The sequence below is a fragment of the Eschrichtius robustus genome, chromosome 19 (assembly GCF_028021215.1).
Source record: "Eschrichtius robustus isolate mEscRob2 chromosome 19, mEscRob2.pri, whole genome shotgun sequence".
NCBI lineage: Eukaryota > Metazoa > Chordata > Mammalia > Artiodactyla > Eschrichtiidae > Eschrichtius > Eschrichtius robustus.
This window is the reverse complement of record NC_090842.1, coordinates 29,637,038-29,655,883: the sequence shown is the minus strand read 5'-3', so window position 1 is coordinate 29,655,883 and position 18,846 is coordinate 29,637,038. Positions and strand designations below refer to the sequence as shown.

Genomic DNA, 18,846 nt, shown 5'->3' with positions numbered 1-18,846 from the left:
TCAATGTTGCTTGGTCGGGTAGGCCACCGCCTCTCTACTTCCTGCCGCCAGAGACTCCGGCTGCACTTCCGGCGTGCGTACGCCTCCTCGGGCGCTTTTTTGTTAATGGCGGGCGGCGGCTGCTGAGTGGGACGCAGATAACGGCTGCCCGCACAGGGAACGTCTCCCTGCCTCCTTTTCCGCTCGCCGCTAGTGCCCGAGCTCGCCAGCATGTCCGTGGTGCCGCCCAATCGCTCGCAGACCGGCTGGCCCCGCGGGGTCAACCAGTTCGGCAACAAGTACATCCAGCAGACCAAGCCCCTCACCCTGGAGCGCACTATCAACCTGTAAGTGCGGCCTGGCCCTCGCGCGCTGTCCTGTCGGCATCCCCTTCGTCGTGAGCGCCCCTAAAGACTCCAGTCCTCTCCTTCTGGCGCGCCCTCGGGGGACTCCGCTTCTTCTACCTCCAGCACCACGGGGCTAGAGTCCTAGTTGAGAGGGTTTTCCCTTTTCTGGAAAGATGGCTTGTTCCCATGCCCCTACATTCAGTCATTGTAGGAAAACCCCATTTGCTGTGAACTCATTCTTTCCTCACCTCTCCGGGGATAAGCGGCCACAAACCGTGGTGTTTATCCTTCAACATTGCGTGTATGGCATCGTTTTGTGTGTTTTTATTTGGCATGAGTGGTATAACGTAGCATCGCTTTTGCAGTTTTTGCTTTGCTCTAATAGTAAGCTTTCTACATCTAGCTATAACGCGCAGGTTTCGTTTTTTTCCTCTGTTGCTTTATTGCGTTTCAGCTCCTGAATACACATTTTATTCGTCTGCTCAGGGCTATCTGGCTTCCCCCTATGCATTCACGTGTCTTCCCTGCCGCAGCGACAGCATCCAAGCGCCCAGGAGGGCCCAGCTTGGGAGGGGGCTGGGGCTTTCATTGTGGTTGGGCTTTCAGACCGTGGCGAGGACCAAAATATAGCTCCAGAGATCCCATTGCGGGCTGCGTTTATTTTCAGCATCATTCTGTTTAAGCTCTTCAAGCCATTGCATTTCGAAGCCACTCTCAAAAGTAACCTCGCTGTGACAGGGAATTGACATTCGGGCTGTGTCTTGCTCAAGAAATTATCAGTGTGCTTTTTTTTCTTTTTTTTTTTTTTTAATCAATCACTTCTGAAAGTTTGTGAGGCACTGTGGTGCTGACCCTAATGGAAGAAAACGGCCAGTTTATGCTGGTCAGTATTTAAAGGGTGCAAGGATTTACTGATATTGGTGTTTGGGTAGGACACTTTAGGTGTTTCTCTATTTTATATTCAAATAAATGAACTTTCTTTCCTCAAAAGTGATTTGAAATTGAAAAGATGGTTATTGTTGTTTTATTTGACAAAACAGGTACTGGAAATTTAGGTAATAAAAATGTTGGGTTTATGAAATCTGGAACTAGTAGATAGTATACAAGTTAATATCTTTAGCTATTACACTAACATAATAGCATTTTAATTTCCTATGATGTCTTTAGAAAAATCCTCATAATATTCCCATGAAATGGGAAAGGCTAAATGTTCTTTTAAAAAATGTGAAAGCACAGCTTCTGGATTACTTTCACTGGTAATTAGAACTAGGACTCACAGTTTTCCCTTGATTTACCTTGATTATTGGATCAATTTGCATCAAACCATTATATGGAACTAACGGTGAAAATGTTTTAATTTTTGCTCCATTAAAGTTATGGGTTAATGGATTTGCAGTACTTTTCCTCTCCTATATAAACACAGTATTCAGAAATGATTGTGTTGTGAACTCAGTTCACGTGGGTGAGTTATGGTCTGAATTGAAAACAAGTTCTCTCTCCTCCAATATATTTTATTAAGAAGTATTGTATGAGATATTGCATGAATGCTTACTTTGTAGCCGGCACCGGGAATAATGCTGGGTATACAGTGGTGAGGAAGTAAGGTGTAGTCCCTGCTTTACAAAGCTCACGGTATGATGGGAATACTACAGATGTGTCTGGGCTGGCACTCTCATTTCACAGCTGAAAATTCTTACATTTCATCTTGATGGCATCTCTTGATGGGAGAGCTGGCTTTTACAGTAGAGATGTGTTATAGCTGTCTTTAATTCTTTCTAACTCAGGTTGTGAGAACTCAATGTTAATACATATAAAGCATTTTCTTTTTAATTGCAGGGCACACAGTGCTGTGTGGGATTGCTGCTGCTAGTGATGAATATGTTAGATTTAGCATTGAGTCTACTGGGGAAATTCTTAAAATCTTTAAAGCATCTTGGAAATAGTTCATTTTAGTTATTTTAGAGCTGCTTCACTTATGCCTAGAATTTGGCCTCTGGGATTAATTAAAGTAATTTTTTAAGTTTTGGCAACCTTGATTTGTTTCCCTTTCAAGAATAACTAAGTGGATTAGTTATGTGGTTGTTGATTTCTAATGCAAGGTGTTTTGATAGACTAAATGCATTGGGGACAGACAGGTGTGGCCAAAGCATTCTTACTCAAAGGCTTATAACCAAAGGCTTCTTATTTTAAGTCTTATGATCGAGGGGTTACAAGGTAGTACCTGTGATGAAATATAAATATGAGTTTTTAAACTATCTTTAAGGAAAAAATCTTACTAGGTAAGAAGAAAACTGTCTTCAATATAAGTCGTATTTTGAATTCTTGATAAAGGAGGAGAGAATATTCAGATTACATCTAGTGGGGGAAAGATTCAAATGAGGGGAAAGGAAGAATAAGGATACTGAATAGAATAAATGCAGAAGGCTAAAAGACTTAGAAGGGGAAGAAAAGTTCATCTGAAGAAGAAAGGTACAAGAAAAGTCTGAAGATAGTTGACTGGGAGAAATAGAAAATAACTGGGGAGATGATGGAAAGTGGTGGCTCAGCTTGTAGAAGAAAGAGAGATTAGCCATTAGCACCCATAATTAATAGAATTTATGATTAGATTAGTAGAGGAACCCAAGGGCGCATTAGCCAGGTTGGCAGTGTTAGTGTAGCATCCATGATCTAAAACCAGAGGATTACCAGTTACTCAGATAGCCACTCCTCTAAGCATTTAAGGGCTTTAAGGATACTGTCATCTGTGCTTGAAAGTTCAAGTATGAAGTAGCAGCTTGACCTAATGAAAACTCTGGCCTTAGAGTCCAAAGAGCTATATTCTAGTCTCCGCTGTCTTATTAACTAGTTGTTTAACTTTGGACATATCCTATTGTCTCTGAGTGTAATATATAAACTTTTTACCATGGTTTCCTTATATGTGATTGGTATCTGTCCTGGTAAATTATGTTCTACAGTTCTCTGATGTTTGTCTTTGGATCACAGGTACCCTCTTACCAATTACACTTTTGGTACAAAAGAGCCCCTCTATGAGAAGGACAGCTCCGTTGCAGCCAGATTTCAGCGGATGAGGGAGGAATTTGATAAAATTGGCATGAGGAGGACTGTAGAAGGGGTTTTGATTGTCCATGAGCACCGGCTACCCCATGTGTTACTGCTACAGCTGGGAACAACTTTCTTTAAACTGTAAGTGTCATTGGAAATTAACAACTTTTAATAGGATTGCTGTTCTCTGCAGCTTTGGAATACAGTTTTAGCTTTTAGTCATTTATCTCAACAAACACTGCTGTTAACGGAGTCTTTAGAAAGAGAAACTCAAAAGCATTTTTTTCTCCAGTGCAGTGCTCATTTATTGCCTAAGTACAAATCTGCATGTTTCTGTGTATTGTTGATGTTAATGACTGAGCTTGATAGGAGCCCCATGAAACAAATGAGTCTAAGTTCAATTTCTAGGTGTCTTTGTAGCATTACTAAGAACAATTGATATTATTTCCTGCTTAGGATGAATAGTGTTTCCTATTCTTAAAACGGGTTACATTTTTATAGATAATTGTTTAGTTTTCTCATTTAAGCTCATAAATCTCTCAATACGTGTTTAGTCCACAACTATTTGACCAGATTGTACCAAAAAGAGAGTTCTCAAATACTTAGTTTGGAAATCTTGAAAAATACCCCATTCTTCAGATCTAGAGAATGTGGGTCCATTGCTCTCTGGGCGTTTCTCGACTCCATTATCACCAGATAACTTCCAGAGAGTAAAGATTGGGATGGACTGGTTTCCAGCAATTATGTGATGTTTATGTTGTGGTACCTATTTTGTTTATTTGAAACTAGGGTTTGTGTACTGTTAGTCTGGCAACTTAACATTATGAATTCAGTTTTCTAGCACATTCTCCCCCTCCATTTGCCATTTGTTTGCTTTGATTGCCTTATCATGTGATACTGAAATGTGTTATGCAGTTACTTGATAGAAATAATTATTATTGTGTTCTTCCTGTTGTCCCAAAATTGTATTAAGTTGAAAGCTGAAATTCTTAACCTTTATACAGACCTGGTGGTGAGCTTAACCCAGGAGAAGATGAAGTTGAAGGACTAAAACGCTTAATGACAGAGGTATTTTTCTATTTAACCACTTTAACGGTTTCATTAATGCTCATTTAAATATCGTTAACTTAATGCATAATCAGGTTTTTTTATGTCTTGAAAAGGATGAATTTATTTTAACTATTTAGTTTCAATAAATAAAACTTAAACCTGAGAGTGTTAGTACAATGTTTATTTTCTGCAAGTTGAATTTATACTTACTTTATCTTAACATTATTTTACATTGATATTGTAGATACAGCAATAATGGTTAATAAAACAACATTTACTGAGCACTAACTGCTAAGCACTTTAAGTGCTTTACATGCGATAATTCCTTTACTCATCATAACAGCACTAGGAAGTGGGTACTATTATTAATCCTGTTTTACCGATAAGGAAATTAGAGCACAGAGAGTTCAAGTAACTTGCTTGATGTTATACAACTAGTGTGTCGTGAAGCTGGAGATGTGAATGCAGGTAGTTTTATTCCAGAGTAGGTGTCAATAGAATTTTGACAAGGGAATGATTCCTGTTACATACCTGTTTTCATTTTTGCCCATATCTTTTAGGCTTTGCCCAAGTTGTGCTACTTCTTAGAAGTTGTTCTAATGTCTGCCTCTAAAGACTTGGGGCCAAATGCATGTAGATGCTGGAGGTTTTTGAGATTGTAAGCTGTTTTCATTATTAAATATTTTTCTTTTTTAGCATGCAATCCCCCCACCCCCTTAGTTACAAAACTAATACATATTCTGTACAACAGCCTTGGCAAATACAGAAAGTAGGAGAGACAAGACTAAAATCACCTGTAATTCTACCACTTTGACCTATTGGTTTGTCTTTTTCGTATTTTTTAAATGCATTACAACTCTTAAATATTGTGCTGCGTTTGGACTTTCATTTACATATGGTAGATTGAACCTACCTGCTTACCTCAGCTTTTTCTCAGAACTCTACCGACAAGTAGTAAAGGGGTTTTAGAAAGATAAAAATCCAGTAGGATTGAGGGAGTGCAAAATGAGATAGAAGCAAGAAAAAAGTGTTAGAAGCTAGAAAGCAGATGAGGAAATCATAACTGACTTAGCCAAAACCTCAGCCCAGCAGAAGGGCAAGCCCAGGACCCAGCACTGTAGAACACCAGAAGGGCCAAGGAATTGGGGGTGCCTAGTGCCAGTGAAAGAGGGGGCATGCATGGACTGAAAACTGAATTGACTGGCAGTCTGTATAGGATTATTTATATACCTAGCTCATCTTCCCCACTCTGTACGTTTAGGCAAAGACTGGCTGCTGATTAATTCTCTGTAGAGATTGAATCAGAAAACACTGAACAATGAAAAAGTTGAGGAGGTAGGGAGAATACATGAAAGTTTACATCCTGAATAGTGAGACTTATAGACTTCTACCAGTTTAATGGAGGGACATTCTACAAAATACCTAACTAGTACTCCTCACAACTGTCAAGGTTATAAAAAATGAGGAAAGTTTGAGAAACTGTCACAGTCTAGAGGAGCCTGAGGAGAAATGCAAATATAATGTGATATCCTAGATGGGATTCTGGAACTGAAAAAAGGACAGTAGGTAAAAACTAAGGTCATCTGATTAAAATACAGACTTCAGTTAATAAGGAGGTATCAGTATTGGTTCATCAGTTGTGGCAAATGTGCTATCCTCATGTAAGATGTTAAAAGTAGGGAAAACTGGGTATGGGATATATGGGAAGTCTCTGTACCATCTTTTCAACTTTTCTGTAAATGTAAAACTGAGATAAACTGTATATTTAAAAACAAGAAGAATGCTTTTAAAAATAGAGGCAAATATTGGGGGAAAACAGCTAAGAGTTGAAAGTTATAGCCAGTGGGAATGGTGAAGTGGGACAGGGAACTGTTCTTTCTCATTACGAATTTTTGACCAATTAAAATATATAGAATATAGCTTTGATTAAAATAACCTTAATCTTATGTTATACATATTTATAGAAATGAAAATTGTGAATTTTGCACACTTATTTCTATAGATTGGTTAGATGGGTGATTTACAAAAGCTACAGTTGATTCTAGAAAAAATTATTGTATGCCATTGGCTGGTGTAGGTAATTGATCACCTTTGGTTTTCTTTTTTTTTTTTTTTTTTTAATTTTATTTATTTATTTATTTATTTATGGCTGTGTTGGGTCTTCGTTTCTGTGTGAGGGCTTTCTCTAGTTGCGGCAAGTGGGGGCCACTCTTCATCGCGGTGCGCGGGCCTCTCACTATCGTGGCCTCTCCCGTTGCGGAGCACAGGCTCCAGACGCGCAGGCTCAGCAATTGTGGCTCACGGGCTTAGTCGCTCCGCGGCATGTGGGATCTTCCCAGACCAGGGCTCGAACCCGTGTCCCCTGCATTGGCAGGCAGATTCTCAACCACTGTGCCACCAGGGAAGCCCACCTTTGGTTTTCCATGCATAGCAAGGGCATAGAACAGATGTGTTGGTCCTCCATGGTTATGTTGATGCTAGATTGCTAATTTTGAACAAATAGTGTGTCTTGGGCAGAGTGACACAGATAATAAATAATAAATTATAGAAAGGAAATCCATGTGGGAGGCATATTAGCCATTAGTCTCCATTAGGAGTGCTGCCAAAGATATTTTCTTCACTGAAGAAGGATATTCATGGCTATGTATATTTAGTTGTTTACTGGCTCTATCATTTCTTTTTGACAGATATTGGGTCGTCAAGATGGAGTCCTGCAAGACTGGGTTATTGATGACTGCATTGGTAACTGGTGGAGACCAAATTTTGAACCTCCTCAGGTTAGTGTTCAGTTACATTTGCTGGGCATTTGGGGAAGTAGGAAGCTGATTTAATTCCAGCCATTTAAAAAGATCATAGTAGAATTTGACTTGAAATTTCCTTTCTTCCCTCCTTAATTTAAATTTAAAAAGCCAAGCATTTTTTCTTTTAAAGGAAAATTTCAAATATATACAAAAGTAGAATAGTAAAAGTAAACAAACCTCATTACCTATTATCCACCCCAGCAGTTAGCAACTCATGGTCAGACTTCACCAACCCTGTCCCTCCCCTGACTGCTCCATTCCTGCTGCCCTCATCTTGGGTTATTTTGAAGCAAATCCTAGATATAATTTCAGTTGTAAATATTTTAATGTGCATCTCTAAAAAGTCAGGATCTTTTTAAAAACATAACCACAGTACTACCATTATCATACTAAAAGTAAATAATTTCATAATATCATTAAATGTGTAGTCACTGTTCACATATCCCTGATGTTTCAAATTTTATTTGTATAATTTGTTTGAATTAAGATAGTCTCTTTTTTTTGTAATTTTATTTTTTATTTATTTATTTTTGGCTGCGTTGGGTCTTCATTGTGGTGCGTGGGCTTCTCATTGCGGTGGCTTCTCTTGTTGTGGAGCATGGGCTCTAGGCGCGTGGGCTTCAGTAGTTGCAGCACACGGTAGTTGTGGCTCACGGGCTCTAGGGTGCACCTGCTTCAGTAGTTGTGGCACACAGGCTTAGTTGCTCTGCAGCATGTGGAATCTTCCTGGACCAGGGTTCGAACCCGTGTTCCCTGCATTGTCAGGTGGATTGTTAACCGCTGCACCACCAGGGAAGTCCCTAGGATAGTCTCTTAAGTCTCTTTTTCTTCTGTAGGTTGGCTCCCTGTCTTTCTTTTTTTCCTTGTAATTTATTTGTTAATGGAGACAGGCCATTTAAAGTCCTTAGTGTTTCCATTGCTGATTGCATTCCCCTGTTATTATTGAACACATAGCTTTCTCCTCCATGTCCTATATAAATTGGTTAGTTAGATCACGAGACTGGATTTGGGTTCAGTTTTTTTGCGAAGGGGGTACAAGGCTTGTCATAGGTGGTATATTACTTATCTATTGCTGTATACGTATTTTCCCAAAACTTAGCAGCCTAAAACAACAGACGTTTATTATCTTAGTTTCTCAGGGTAAGGCATCTGGGAGCTGCTTAGCTGGGTGGTTCTGTCACCCAGCTAAGTTATGGTCAAGTTCTTGGCCGGGATTGCATTATCTCAAGGCTGGACTGAGGCTGAATTATCTGATCCCAAGCTCACACATGTATTTGTCAGCATACCTCTCAGTTCCTCCTGGGCTGTTGGACCGAAGGCTTCAGTTCCTTGTTGGCTGCTGACCGAAGGCCTCCCTCAGTTGTTGTGAGAGCATCTCCATAGGGCAACTCCTAGTAAGACAGCTGGCGTCTCAGTCTGTTATAACCTAATCTTCGCAGTGACATATCATCACTTCTGCTGTATGCTATTGGTCACACAGACCAACATAGTACATTGTGGGAGGAGATACCATGAGACAGGGATCATTGAGGGTGATCTTGGAGCCTGGCTACCACGGGTGGTATTGTTTACTTCCATCAGGAATTTTCTAATGTCTGGTTGTCTCTTCATAATGTTAGTAGCTCATGGGTAATAGTTTCCTAGATCTATTAATTCATCAGGATTGTGTTCCTTATGTAAAGAAAAACTTACCAATTATTTGTTACCCTGAGGTATAGTTTGTGTAGGAAAAAATAGATGCTTCTTTTCCTCTACTTACCGGTGTTCAGAAGAATGAGTTAATTTCTTAGCATCCTCCAAAGTCATGACTTTATTCAAAAAAGAGAGTAAGACAAAGACTTGGGTGCAGGTAATTTGTTTGGGATGTGATCCCAGGAAGCAGCAGAGTGCAGGGAAAGGGAGACCAGAAGCAGCAGCAGTTTTTTTTTTTGTTTTTTGTTTTTAAAGGGTACATAATTGATCTTATTACAGCTATGGGGAACTGGATTGATCCTGCTAAGGACCATGGGGAACCACATGGGATGCACCTCAGAATTGTCTGTTGGAAGGATGGGAGGCCAGGGACTTCCATCCCCCATTGGATGAGGGTTGTAATAACTCCCTTGCACTTTCATGTTGAGACCTATCACTCGTTGAGAGAATTTCCAGGGCTTTGGAAATGCTTTGAGGCTGAAAAGCAAGAGTGGGATGTTGGAGGCAAGCAAGGGAGCTTTTTGACACTTTAAAGCACAGCCTCCCTGAAATTTGAGGTGGGATGAGAAACTGATGAGAAGCACAAAAAGCATCTCTTTCGGTGACCTTTTAAAGTGTCGTTTGACCTAATGGGTTTCAATATATTTGATGTGTTTTAATCCATTGTAATGATTGATAATGTTACTAATGCTCAAATTTTCCTATCTTTGACTAATGGGAGCCTTTGTAAGTTGGATCCTGAATTCTTCTGACAAGGCTCTATGCCTTTGGTAACTTCTTTGCATGATAAGATGTTCCAGGTCAAGAATTACACAAAATATTAGCCAAGCAGAAGACTGTTCTGTTTGTCGTCTTCTGACTGGTGTAGCTGCAGGAGAGGAAGAGAAGGTGCTGTGGAAGCTGGTGCTCACGCTCACTACCCGAGAATTGTCTTGGCGTTAGGAAAGTATAATTTCATCTGGAAATAGTGAAGTTCCTGGTCTAAAGATAAATAGAACAAGTATTATAAACCTTTTTTGGTTTCTTGAACATGCCTTGATCTAACTGGAAAATGCTCAGTAATAATACCAACATTTTCCAGGCTACTTTTCTGAATACCCTTATTCACCTCCCCTACCACGGTTTTAGGACAGTTCTCTTAATTCACTGAACCCTAAGCTTGACTCTGTTAGTATAAGATATGACATAAGGATTGTGTGTTTATTTAGTAAATTTAGGGTATTGGTTAGGTGTCAGTGGGAAGAGAGCATCACACCATGTCCCTGGTCTTTTTGTATAAAGTGCAGTTGGCTTAAACACCAAGATGAGGAATGGAAAAGAAAGGCTTAAACGAAAAGGAACATATAGCCTCGAGTAGAAGAAAATTGGGGTAATGCTGGTCACTGGTTTGGCCATGGTTTGGGAACTTTTGTTGTATGTGAACCACAGGTCTCACTGAGCTGTTCAGGCTCTTCTCACTTCTTTGTCTCTCTGTTGCTGCCAACGTGCCTGGTTTTCATGATAGTGTAGGGTACCTCCAAAGTCTAGGATAACTGTCTTGCTTCATTATACCCTAGGGATAGCTCTGGTACATAATTATTCTAGCCAGAGTACTGGTTGGGTGCCATTGGGACAGCATAGTGGGAAATAACATAGGCTTTTGTAGTTAGATGAGAGTTGGATAGATTCAGTTGAATCCTGGCATCACTGCTTAGCTGTATCATCGTGGGAAAGATACTTAGCCTCTCTGCACAAGTTTCTTACATAAAATGGGGGTGATAATACCTCCTTTTGGCAGCCACTGTTTTTATCCTCCTTTCCCATTATGCCTATTTTCAGCACTTTTTAATTCCCCTGCCCTCAAATACTCCAAAAGAAAAGTAGATTTTTCTGAATGTATTATGGGGAGATGTAGGAGAGGTTTTCATTATATGCACACAGTAGAACAAAAAGAAGTCTCTATCTTAGACTTTTAAAATTCTGTGTTAAAATTCTTCTTTCTCAGGTAGCAGCCTTCTCTCTCTGATTCTTTTCATCCCTTTAAATTCTTCAAAATATTTTCTCATTTTTCACAAGCAATTTGACTTTGTCCGGCTGACAAAGACGGCTCATCTGGTGTTCCTGCAGCATGTGTCCCATGTGCGTGTGTGGTTGTTGTGGGGAGGAATGTCCTGTTAAATACCTCACGGGCTGTATTTAAACTTTTAATATAGTAAACATGTCCACATCAGGATTCTAGAAAATTTAACTTAGTAATGATATATTTTTAAAAGGCAACTTTTATTAAAAACATCAATATCAGACTTCATTGTGTTTAAACTTCTCAAGCAATAAATCCTATGTGTACACATTTAATTGTCTTGAACAGCTGAATGGTTTACTACTTGATATTTTATACTTATTAAAGCATTTATTTATTAGTACATCTGTTAGGTACCAGATCCTGGTAAAGGGAAGACTAGAAAGGATTCTTCTTCTCCAAGCAGTTTACAGTGTATTGGGGAGTAAACATGTAAGAAATAAATGAAGCCATGGTATACATGTTAATATTGTGTTGGGGTTATGAGAACTTGGTCTCAGAGGGCTGATATTTGAGCTTAATGTCTGAAACGGGAGAAGTTGGTCAGTGGAGGCATGGGAGGTATCAGGGATGTCTTGGCAACTACAAATTATTTTCTTGTTATTTTAGTATCCATATATTCCTGCACATATTACAAAACCTAAGGAACATAAGAAGTTGTTTTTGGTTCAGCTTCAAGAGAAGGGTAAGTTATTTTGTTTTTGAAGGCAGCCATTTAAAAACTTCTGCAGTGTAATTTCAAGGATACTTCCATTTGTGTTTTTCCCAAGTTCCTTGAATTTGGGGATTTATCGTTAAACTAAAAGCACATACCATTTTTATACAGAATTACCTAGTTTTTCTTGGATCTACCAGTCATGTTACAGGGAAAAGTAAGTAACTAGAGTCTATAATACCAGATTATAGTATTTTTAATAACTGTTTAGCTGCTTGTATTGATTTTCACATTGTGATAAACTGAAAATTTTAGGAGACAGTTGAATTGATTTTTTTAATATAGTCTTTAGCTCTGTTGTGCATATTAACAAATAATTACTCCATTTTTTGATACTTTTAAAATGGAATTCAAAATAAATTAGAAGCTGAGGGGTCTTCTCCCCCTTCTCCCAGGGCCAGCACTCATAAGGTGCTCTTGGTTGTTAACAGCATAGATCTCTTTAGAGAGTCAGTTTCAAAGCTGTGACTATGAACTTTGCTTAAAAGACACAACCAAAGTGTGTTAATGAGAGTTATCTTTTTCCTCAAAAGTTTCTCAAATGTAAAATTGGTTATTGCTTTACTAGTGAAGTAGAAGCAGTGATTATATAAGAAAATATAGAAAATGAATACTGTTTTATCTTATTTTAGCCTTGTTTGCAGTCCCTAAAAATTACAAGCTGGTAGCTGCACCACTGTTTGAACTGTATGACAATGCACCTGGATATGGACCCATCATTTCTAGTCTCCCCCAGCTTTTGAGCAGGTATGGAAAGTTGGATGTTTTGTGGTTGATTAGTCTAAACTGCCAGATTTAAAATAATCCAAGCCACTTGAGGAGGGACAGTTCATAAATTTTGGTCTTCAAGGAAACTAAGACAGTAGATGGATCCTTAGGTCTTGTGCAGATTAAGCCAAAGATTAAATATGACTGTGTCCTCAGACCCGAAGTTGCAGCATGACATTCTGGTATTTGTGCATCTATTCTTCCCCAAATCTGATATTCTCTACAGTTAAGTTTGAAGTCTTCATTCAAAGAAGAGATGGTAAAATAGTAGTCAGCAATGTATAATAAATATGAGGATAATAAATATGATGGGAGTTACATATATAAAAATGTGGAGAATTGAATCTCTAGGTGTAATACATATTCTCTTTCCATTTGGAAATCTATTCAGGCCCAAGTTGGGGCATGTGGGATTAAGTCCTGAATTTTTACATGGAATTTGATTTTTTTTTTTTTTTTTAAGGCAGATGGAGTGATGAGAAGTGTGTGTTTTTTTTTTTTTTAATTTATTTATTATTTATTTATTATTTATTTTTGGCTGTGTTGGGTCTTCGTTTCTGTGCGAGGTCTTTCTCTAGTTGTGGCAAGCGGGGGCCACTCTTCATCACCATGCGCAGGCCTCTCACTATCGCGGCCTCTCGTTGTGGAGCACAGGCTCCAGACGCGCAGGCTCAGTAGTTGTGGCTCACGGGCCTAGTTGCTCCGCGGCATGTGGGATCTTCCCGGACCAGGGCTCGAACCCGTGTCCCCTGCATTGGCAGGCAGATTCTCAACCACTGCGCCACCAGGGAAGCCCTGTTGTTTTGTTTTTTAAATTGACTTGTACTGGTTGAGGTCCTTGAGTCAATCAGAATAACATAGTGGTTAATAATATGGATTCTACAGTCAGGGTTTGGATTTGAATTCCATCTTCATTGCCTCCTGGCAATGTGACCTTTGACAAATTATTATACCTGTTTCTTTATCTGTAAATGGAGATGGTAGTCCCAGCTTCACAGAATTGTGAGGACTAATGAAATAACAAATATAAAGTGCTTAGAATAATGCCAGGCACCTGGTAAGTGCTTAATAAATGTTAGTTTAAAAACAATTTCAGTAGTGATTTTGGCCTTCTATGAAAGCTTGTTTAGTATGAAATTGGTCTTTCTATCTTGGCACAGAAATCAGACTTCATCTTTTGCTCCTCTGCTTTGGTCTGCTGATGGGTTACATGTTGAAGTATGGGATATGAAAAAAGAGTCATATTATTCATTTATTTAAACACTACCTATCAGGTAACAGGAATTGTGCTGAGTGGTCAGAATACAATGAGGTATAAAAACTTTTCCTTCCCTCAAGGAAAGTGGATAATTAATCAAATTTACACTCTTAAAAGTTTTTTAAATTGTAAGTATTCAGCGATACTGTTATTTAATGTGTAAGATGTGACAGGTGGAAGAAAAGGGTGTCTCTCTGTAGAAAATGCCCAAAATGTCAAGGGAGGGTTGAAATGTCCAAATAAATTTCTTTATCAACTAAGGTAGAAACTATGTTAATAATACTGTTTTTAATAAAGATATTGTTCTTTTTGAAATTCAGGTTCAATTTTATATACAACTGAATTCCTGCGCAGCAGAGAAGTAAGGGAAGCCGTCTCTGTGAGCACAGCTATACACAGTGTAGAATAAACATGCTAGAAAAGTTTTTTTGGTTTTATCTCTTCCCCAGTCCCTAAATTACCACCTACTTTCTGTTGTTTGAATAGTAAAGTTAATATGAAAAACTCGATTGTGGTGTAAACAAATGTGATAATGTTTAATTTACTTTTGGTTCTACTCATACTTTTTTTGTACAACATTAAAGAAAGTGGACTTCTTTCTATTTGTTTTTTGTTGTTGTTTTGTTTTTTAATTTCACATTAAACTTGTAAAATTCTTACAGGCAAGGACTGCTTTTCTCCCACTAAGCAGGTGAATGTTAAGAGACAATGGCAGGTTTAGGTCAATAAAGTTTGTGGGACCCTTGCTCCGATACCATTCTTGGGGGTATACTCCAAGACCGTGTTATAGATCTTTGTGATGAGGATCTTCTGTTACTTTTGGGAGCTAGATTTGCTCGAGTGAGTCCAAGGTGCAACTCCTGTACCAGTTTTACACTCTTAATGAGTTGTATTACAGCAGAACTCCCAGTGTATTACTGACTAGTACATTTTATACCGGTATCACCAGATCTTACTTCACAAATAACAGATCCTAATTAAACAGACGGGAAACTATTAAAATTGACTAGGCTGGGGAAAGTTTTGGGCATTGGTATAAAAAGAGAGAGATCCAGCGCTCATTAGAGCCCTCCCCCATAATGCACAAATTCCAACATTTGTGCTGTTGGAATTTATGTATCTTAGTTATTCTTACAACCGTGGTAAAATGGTGATCTGTGAACGTGAAAGAAGTTTTAAAAGTGGGTCTGTTACGTTTTGAACTCTTGGATTGTAAAGTTAGTTATTTCAATTGACGTGAAGTTACAGTGAAAGAGATGAAAATTTGGTTTTAACGAGTGACACAAAGCCTTTTCAAAAATATTTTGGAATGATCTGAATCAGAATTAGATTTTGTCAGCATAAGAGAAAAATACCAAATTTAAAAATCTTTTAAAAACACTGCTAAATTAGGATCAAATTTGAGGGAATTAAAAAATAAATCTTAAGGCAAAAGAGTTTGCTGGTCGTGTTATTGCTTAATGGTATATTGTGTATGCCTTATTACAAATGATTGACTGTAGGTTTAATGTAGAGGAAATCTTATAAGATGCCCCTACTTAAAGAAAAGAGATTGACACAGTTAATGTTTTTAATAGATAGAAATGACCTTTTGGTTAGTTGTACGTCTTTATGGTACTGACCACAGGGCTGTTCTGAATATTGGGTGATGTGAAAGATACATCATACATTCTTCCCTATTTAGACTTGAGAAAATCAGACCAAGAGCAGTTGAGCAATTATGTTTATAAACATTCAAGTTTATTTAGTTGAGGTCCTGTCAAATCTTCACACAATTACGTATCTAATAGTGACTATAGCTGTGCCCATGCTTAGTAGTAGGTGAGCACCAGTCTCCAGACCAAAAATGACCAGGGATCTCCTTTGAAAAAGCCCCTAGTTTTGTGGATAGTCGTCCTCCTTCAAGTGTAACAGTCCTGCCCTTCTGGTTTACATTCACTTGTTTCTAACTTAACTGTAATTTTACTGGTGAGCTCACTGATGAATCCTACAAGATTGGGGAAGGCAGAGATGGAGATGGCTCGATCTAGCCCACCTTCCATGATTGTTGCTGGAATCCAAGTGAAAAGCTGCAGTGATGACTTGCAGGTGTGTTAGCTCCTGCCATTTGGGGAGAGTGAGGAGAGGCAGACTTTTTCTTGGTGTGATTTATAAAGTGCTGTCAGTAAGGAGTGTTTGAGTTGAAGAGTCATCTGATTCGAGGCCACTCGTGTCCTTTTGTAACTTAAGCTTTGACCTAGAAATTCTTTCTTGAGCATTACTTCCCAGTTGTATAAGTGCTTGAGTCAGTCATCCATACCCTGGGACTTAAGTGAGAAAAACAGTAAGTTGGCTGAGTTAGTAACTTTGGAATATAATAGATCTGGTTTTGAGTGTAAAATTCATAACACAAACACAAATTTTTAGAACTTGTATTTGAACTGGTTAGTTATAGTTGTATCCCAATGCTCTCTTGTTAAGTTTCCTGATGAAAATAGTAGAACTAGGGAAGTTCAGATTTGATGTATTCCATTAGAAAGAGGGTACAAGGGTACTGTTTAACACTTTCGTTAGGTAAGTTCTTATCACACTTCTTCAAGAACCAACAGTCTTAAAATGTGCATTCCAATTCTCTACATAATAAATACTGACTAGTTTTTAAATGAACTCTTGATTAACTTATATTTTTGAATGCCTTCTATGTTCCAGGTTTGTTTGTAAATGAGAGCCCACTTTTGCATTGTATAATTACAATATATGCCATGTTCTTTTCCCTGAGTAATCTAAGTAGTGAATATTCTATATAAGACTACTGAATGGCATTGGAAAATATTCAGTAGGTTGAGGGAAAAACTAAAAGTTTTACGCAAATGTTTTAAATCATATTTAGGATTGACATCCCTTTGAAGAAAAGTGAAATCTATTTTTTTCTATGTGATGAAGACTTGTGATTTTTTAAAAGTAGATAATACTTAAAATAGCATTATGATAATTCTGTGTATGAATTTGTACTTTTAACAGTAGTTAAGACTTTTTACTTTTTATCATTGTCTTCCTTTGTAATTAGCATTGTATGGTTCAGTTATTTTTTATATTTAAGGGTTCTGTTAAGTTAGCATTTTATTTGGATAAAACATACCCAAACTAGCCAGTCTGTTTTCTTATATGGTTAATTAGAAGTGAGAGGTAGAGGTCCTCCAAATTCAGCAGGCCAGCAGGCAATCAGTTTAAAATTCCCTTTCTTAAATGGTGCGACTCTTACACTCTCAGGTTTTTAATGACTTCATTTTTTGAGATGAAATTCTTGGAGTACCTTTTCCATGTTGGAGTTCCTCAAACTTGATGTTTTCACTAGTTCATAGTGTTTGGAACAGTACGTGCCCATCACTAAGACTGCTTCAGAGAGTGCAAAATTTTGTACGTCCCATTGTCATAGAAGGCTTAGTGGGTTTTGCTGTAATACAAATCAGCTTATATAAGCATGAGGTTTGATTTCCTATAATTATTCCACATGTTTTACATTACTCATTATTTGGGTTAAACTGGACTCATTTGAAGCAGTTTGCCTTTGCTAAATACGTAATGAGAAGCATAATACTGTAATTTGACTTGAGCCATAAAACACATTTTAATATTAGCTTATATTTATCTAGCTTGTTTTTGTGAAAAAACTGACTAAAACCTAAGTAAATCTAGATTAAGCCAGTTTAGATGTAATTTGTATTTTAGTGATGGATTGTATTGTAAGACTAGAGCTAAATTGAGAAAATGTATTATGTTCTGTTAAGGGAAAGAGCGGCGCATTTAAAAACTTAAACTTTGGTTGCTGTGTTCACATCATAATGTACAAGCATCATTTATAGTTTGGCTTTGAGAATTTCTCTGGCATTAAGTTTATAGAAAAATGTATAAAAGAAACTGAAGTTTTGGTTATATTTTTATATTTGTAAAGTAAAAGTTTGATTAAAATGGTCACTGTTCTTTTTTTATTTTATTGTCATTTCAATAAAAAAAATTAGAATGACTCTGTGATTTTGTGTGTGGCTACTAATCTTAGCGTGCCATTAGAAATCCTGCACGGTTCTTTTTCAGTGTCACTGGCCAGAGGCCATTACATTAGGTAAGAGACAACTTGCATAACAGCAAGGGCTTGAAGACCTGTGACATCCATGTTGCCCTCCCCTTGCATTCCTCCATTGTGTGTTGGCAGTTGTCTTAGGCAGATTCAGTTTCCTGCAGTGTGAAAGGGTCATTGGATTTGGAACCTGAAGACTGGCATTTAGAAGTTGCCATGCAATTTTGTTAACTGTGTTATATCATTGGGGACTCAGTTTCCAAAGAGAGTATTGACTTTAGTTTTTTTTTTTTTTAATCAAACTTGCTTGGAGGTCATAATGTGCTTTGACACCATGCTTGCTACTTTTGTAATATTGGGTTGGCCAAAAAGTTCACTTGGTTTTAAGTAAAAATAAAAAACATTTTTCATTTTCACCAAGAACTTTATTGAATGATGTATTCGTTAACCGAATGAACTTTTTGGCCAGCCCAATATTTTGCAATTTAATCTCATTATTGTAATAGAAACGGTTTGTGAGAATATATGTGTAATAAAACCATAGCCTTGAGACTTTATATCTGAACAAAAGTTGAACAAAACTTGATAACAGTTATTGCAGAGTTTTTCTGAAAATTTTACTACTTGTTTATAGCAGGCACCAAAGAGCTATGAAAAATTGTGAAAGAAACGCTAAAAACTGAAATGTTCCCATTAACTTACTTTTTTCCCTATGAACTTGAGTTTATTATTTTTTCCCCTCTGCTAGATTTAATAATGGAACACATTGGTCCAGCTAATGAAAACATAAGCAGAATTCCATGGGAGCACAATGAAGGCTACCGGATTAGATGATGAAGTTCAGTTCCTAGGCTGCTGAGAACCTTAAACAACACCCAGACTACTCAGCGTTTCTCACGGGATGGTGAAAATCAAATGAGGTCATGAATATAGAAGGCTTTTGAATATTTTTAAAAATGAAAAGAGCAATAATGTATCTAGATATGAATCTTCACAACTCTGGTTTGTCTGAAATGTTATATTTATTTCCTTTAAATCAAACCAAATCAGAGCCCCCATCTCACAAAATGGCAGGGAATTT

General features: G+C 37.8%; 1 protein-coding gene across 2 annotated transcripts; it reads left to right on the top strand.

Moving 5' to 3' along the window:
- The first annotated feature begins 82 nt into the window (after positions 1-82).
- Positions 83-18,713, top strand: NUDT21 (nudix hydrolase 21). 2 transcript variants are annotated; one of them, XM_068527817.1, is made up of 7 exons: positions 83-326; positions 3,309-3,509; positions 4,373-4,436; positions 7,106-7,195; positions 11,580-11,655; positions 12,318-12,432; positions 18,514-18,713. In XM_068527817.1, exons 1-7 carry the CDS (start codon positions 211-213, stop codon positions 18,542-18,544), a joined length of 693 nt encoding a protein of 230 aa, XP_068383918.1. In that variant the 5' UTR covers positions 83-210; the 3' UTR covers positions 18,545-18,713. The 2 variants fall into 2 exon arrangements, with proteins under 2 accessions (XP_068383918.1, XP_068383919.1); XM_068527818.1 differs by lacking the exon at positions 18,514-18,713 and adding an exon at positions 14,032-16,642.
- The last annotated feature ends 133 nt before the right edge of the window (positions 18,714-18,846 follow it).

Coding starts and splice junctions, on each gene's coding strand:
- NUDT21 (XM_068527817.1), top strand. CDS start 211: ATGTCCGTGGTGCCGCCCAATCGCTCGCAGACCGGCTGGCCCCGCGGG. Junction 3,510..4,372: donor GGAACAACTTTCTTTAAACT/GTAAGTGTCATT, acceptor ACCTTTATACAG/ACCTGGTGGTGAGCTTAACC. Junction 12,433..18,513: donor CTCCCCCAGCTTTTGAGCAG/GTATGGAAAGTT, acceptor CCCCTCTGCTAG/ATTTAATAATGGAACACATT.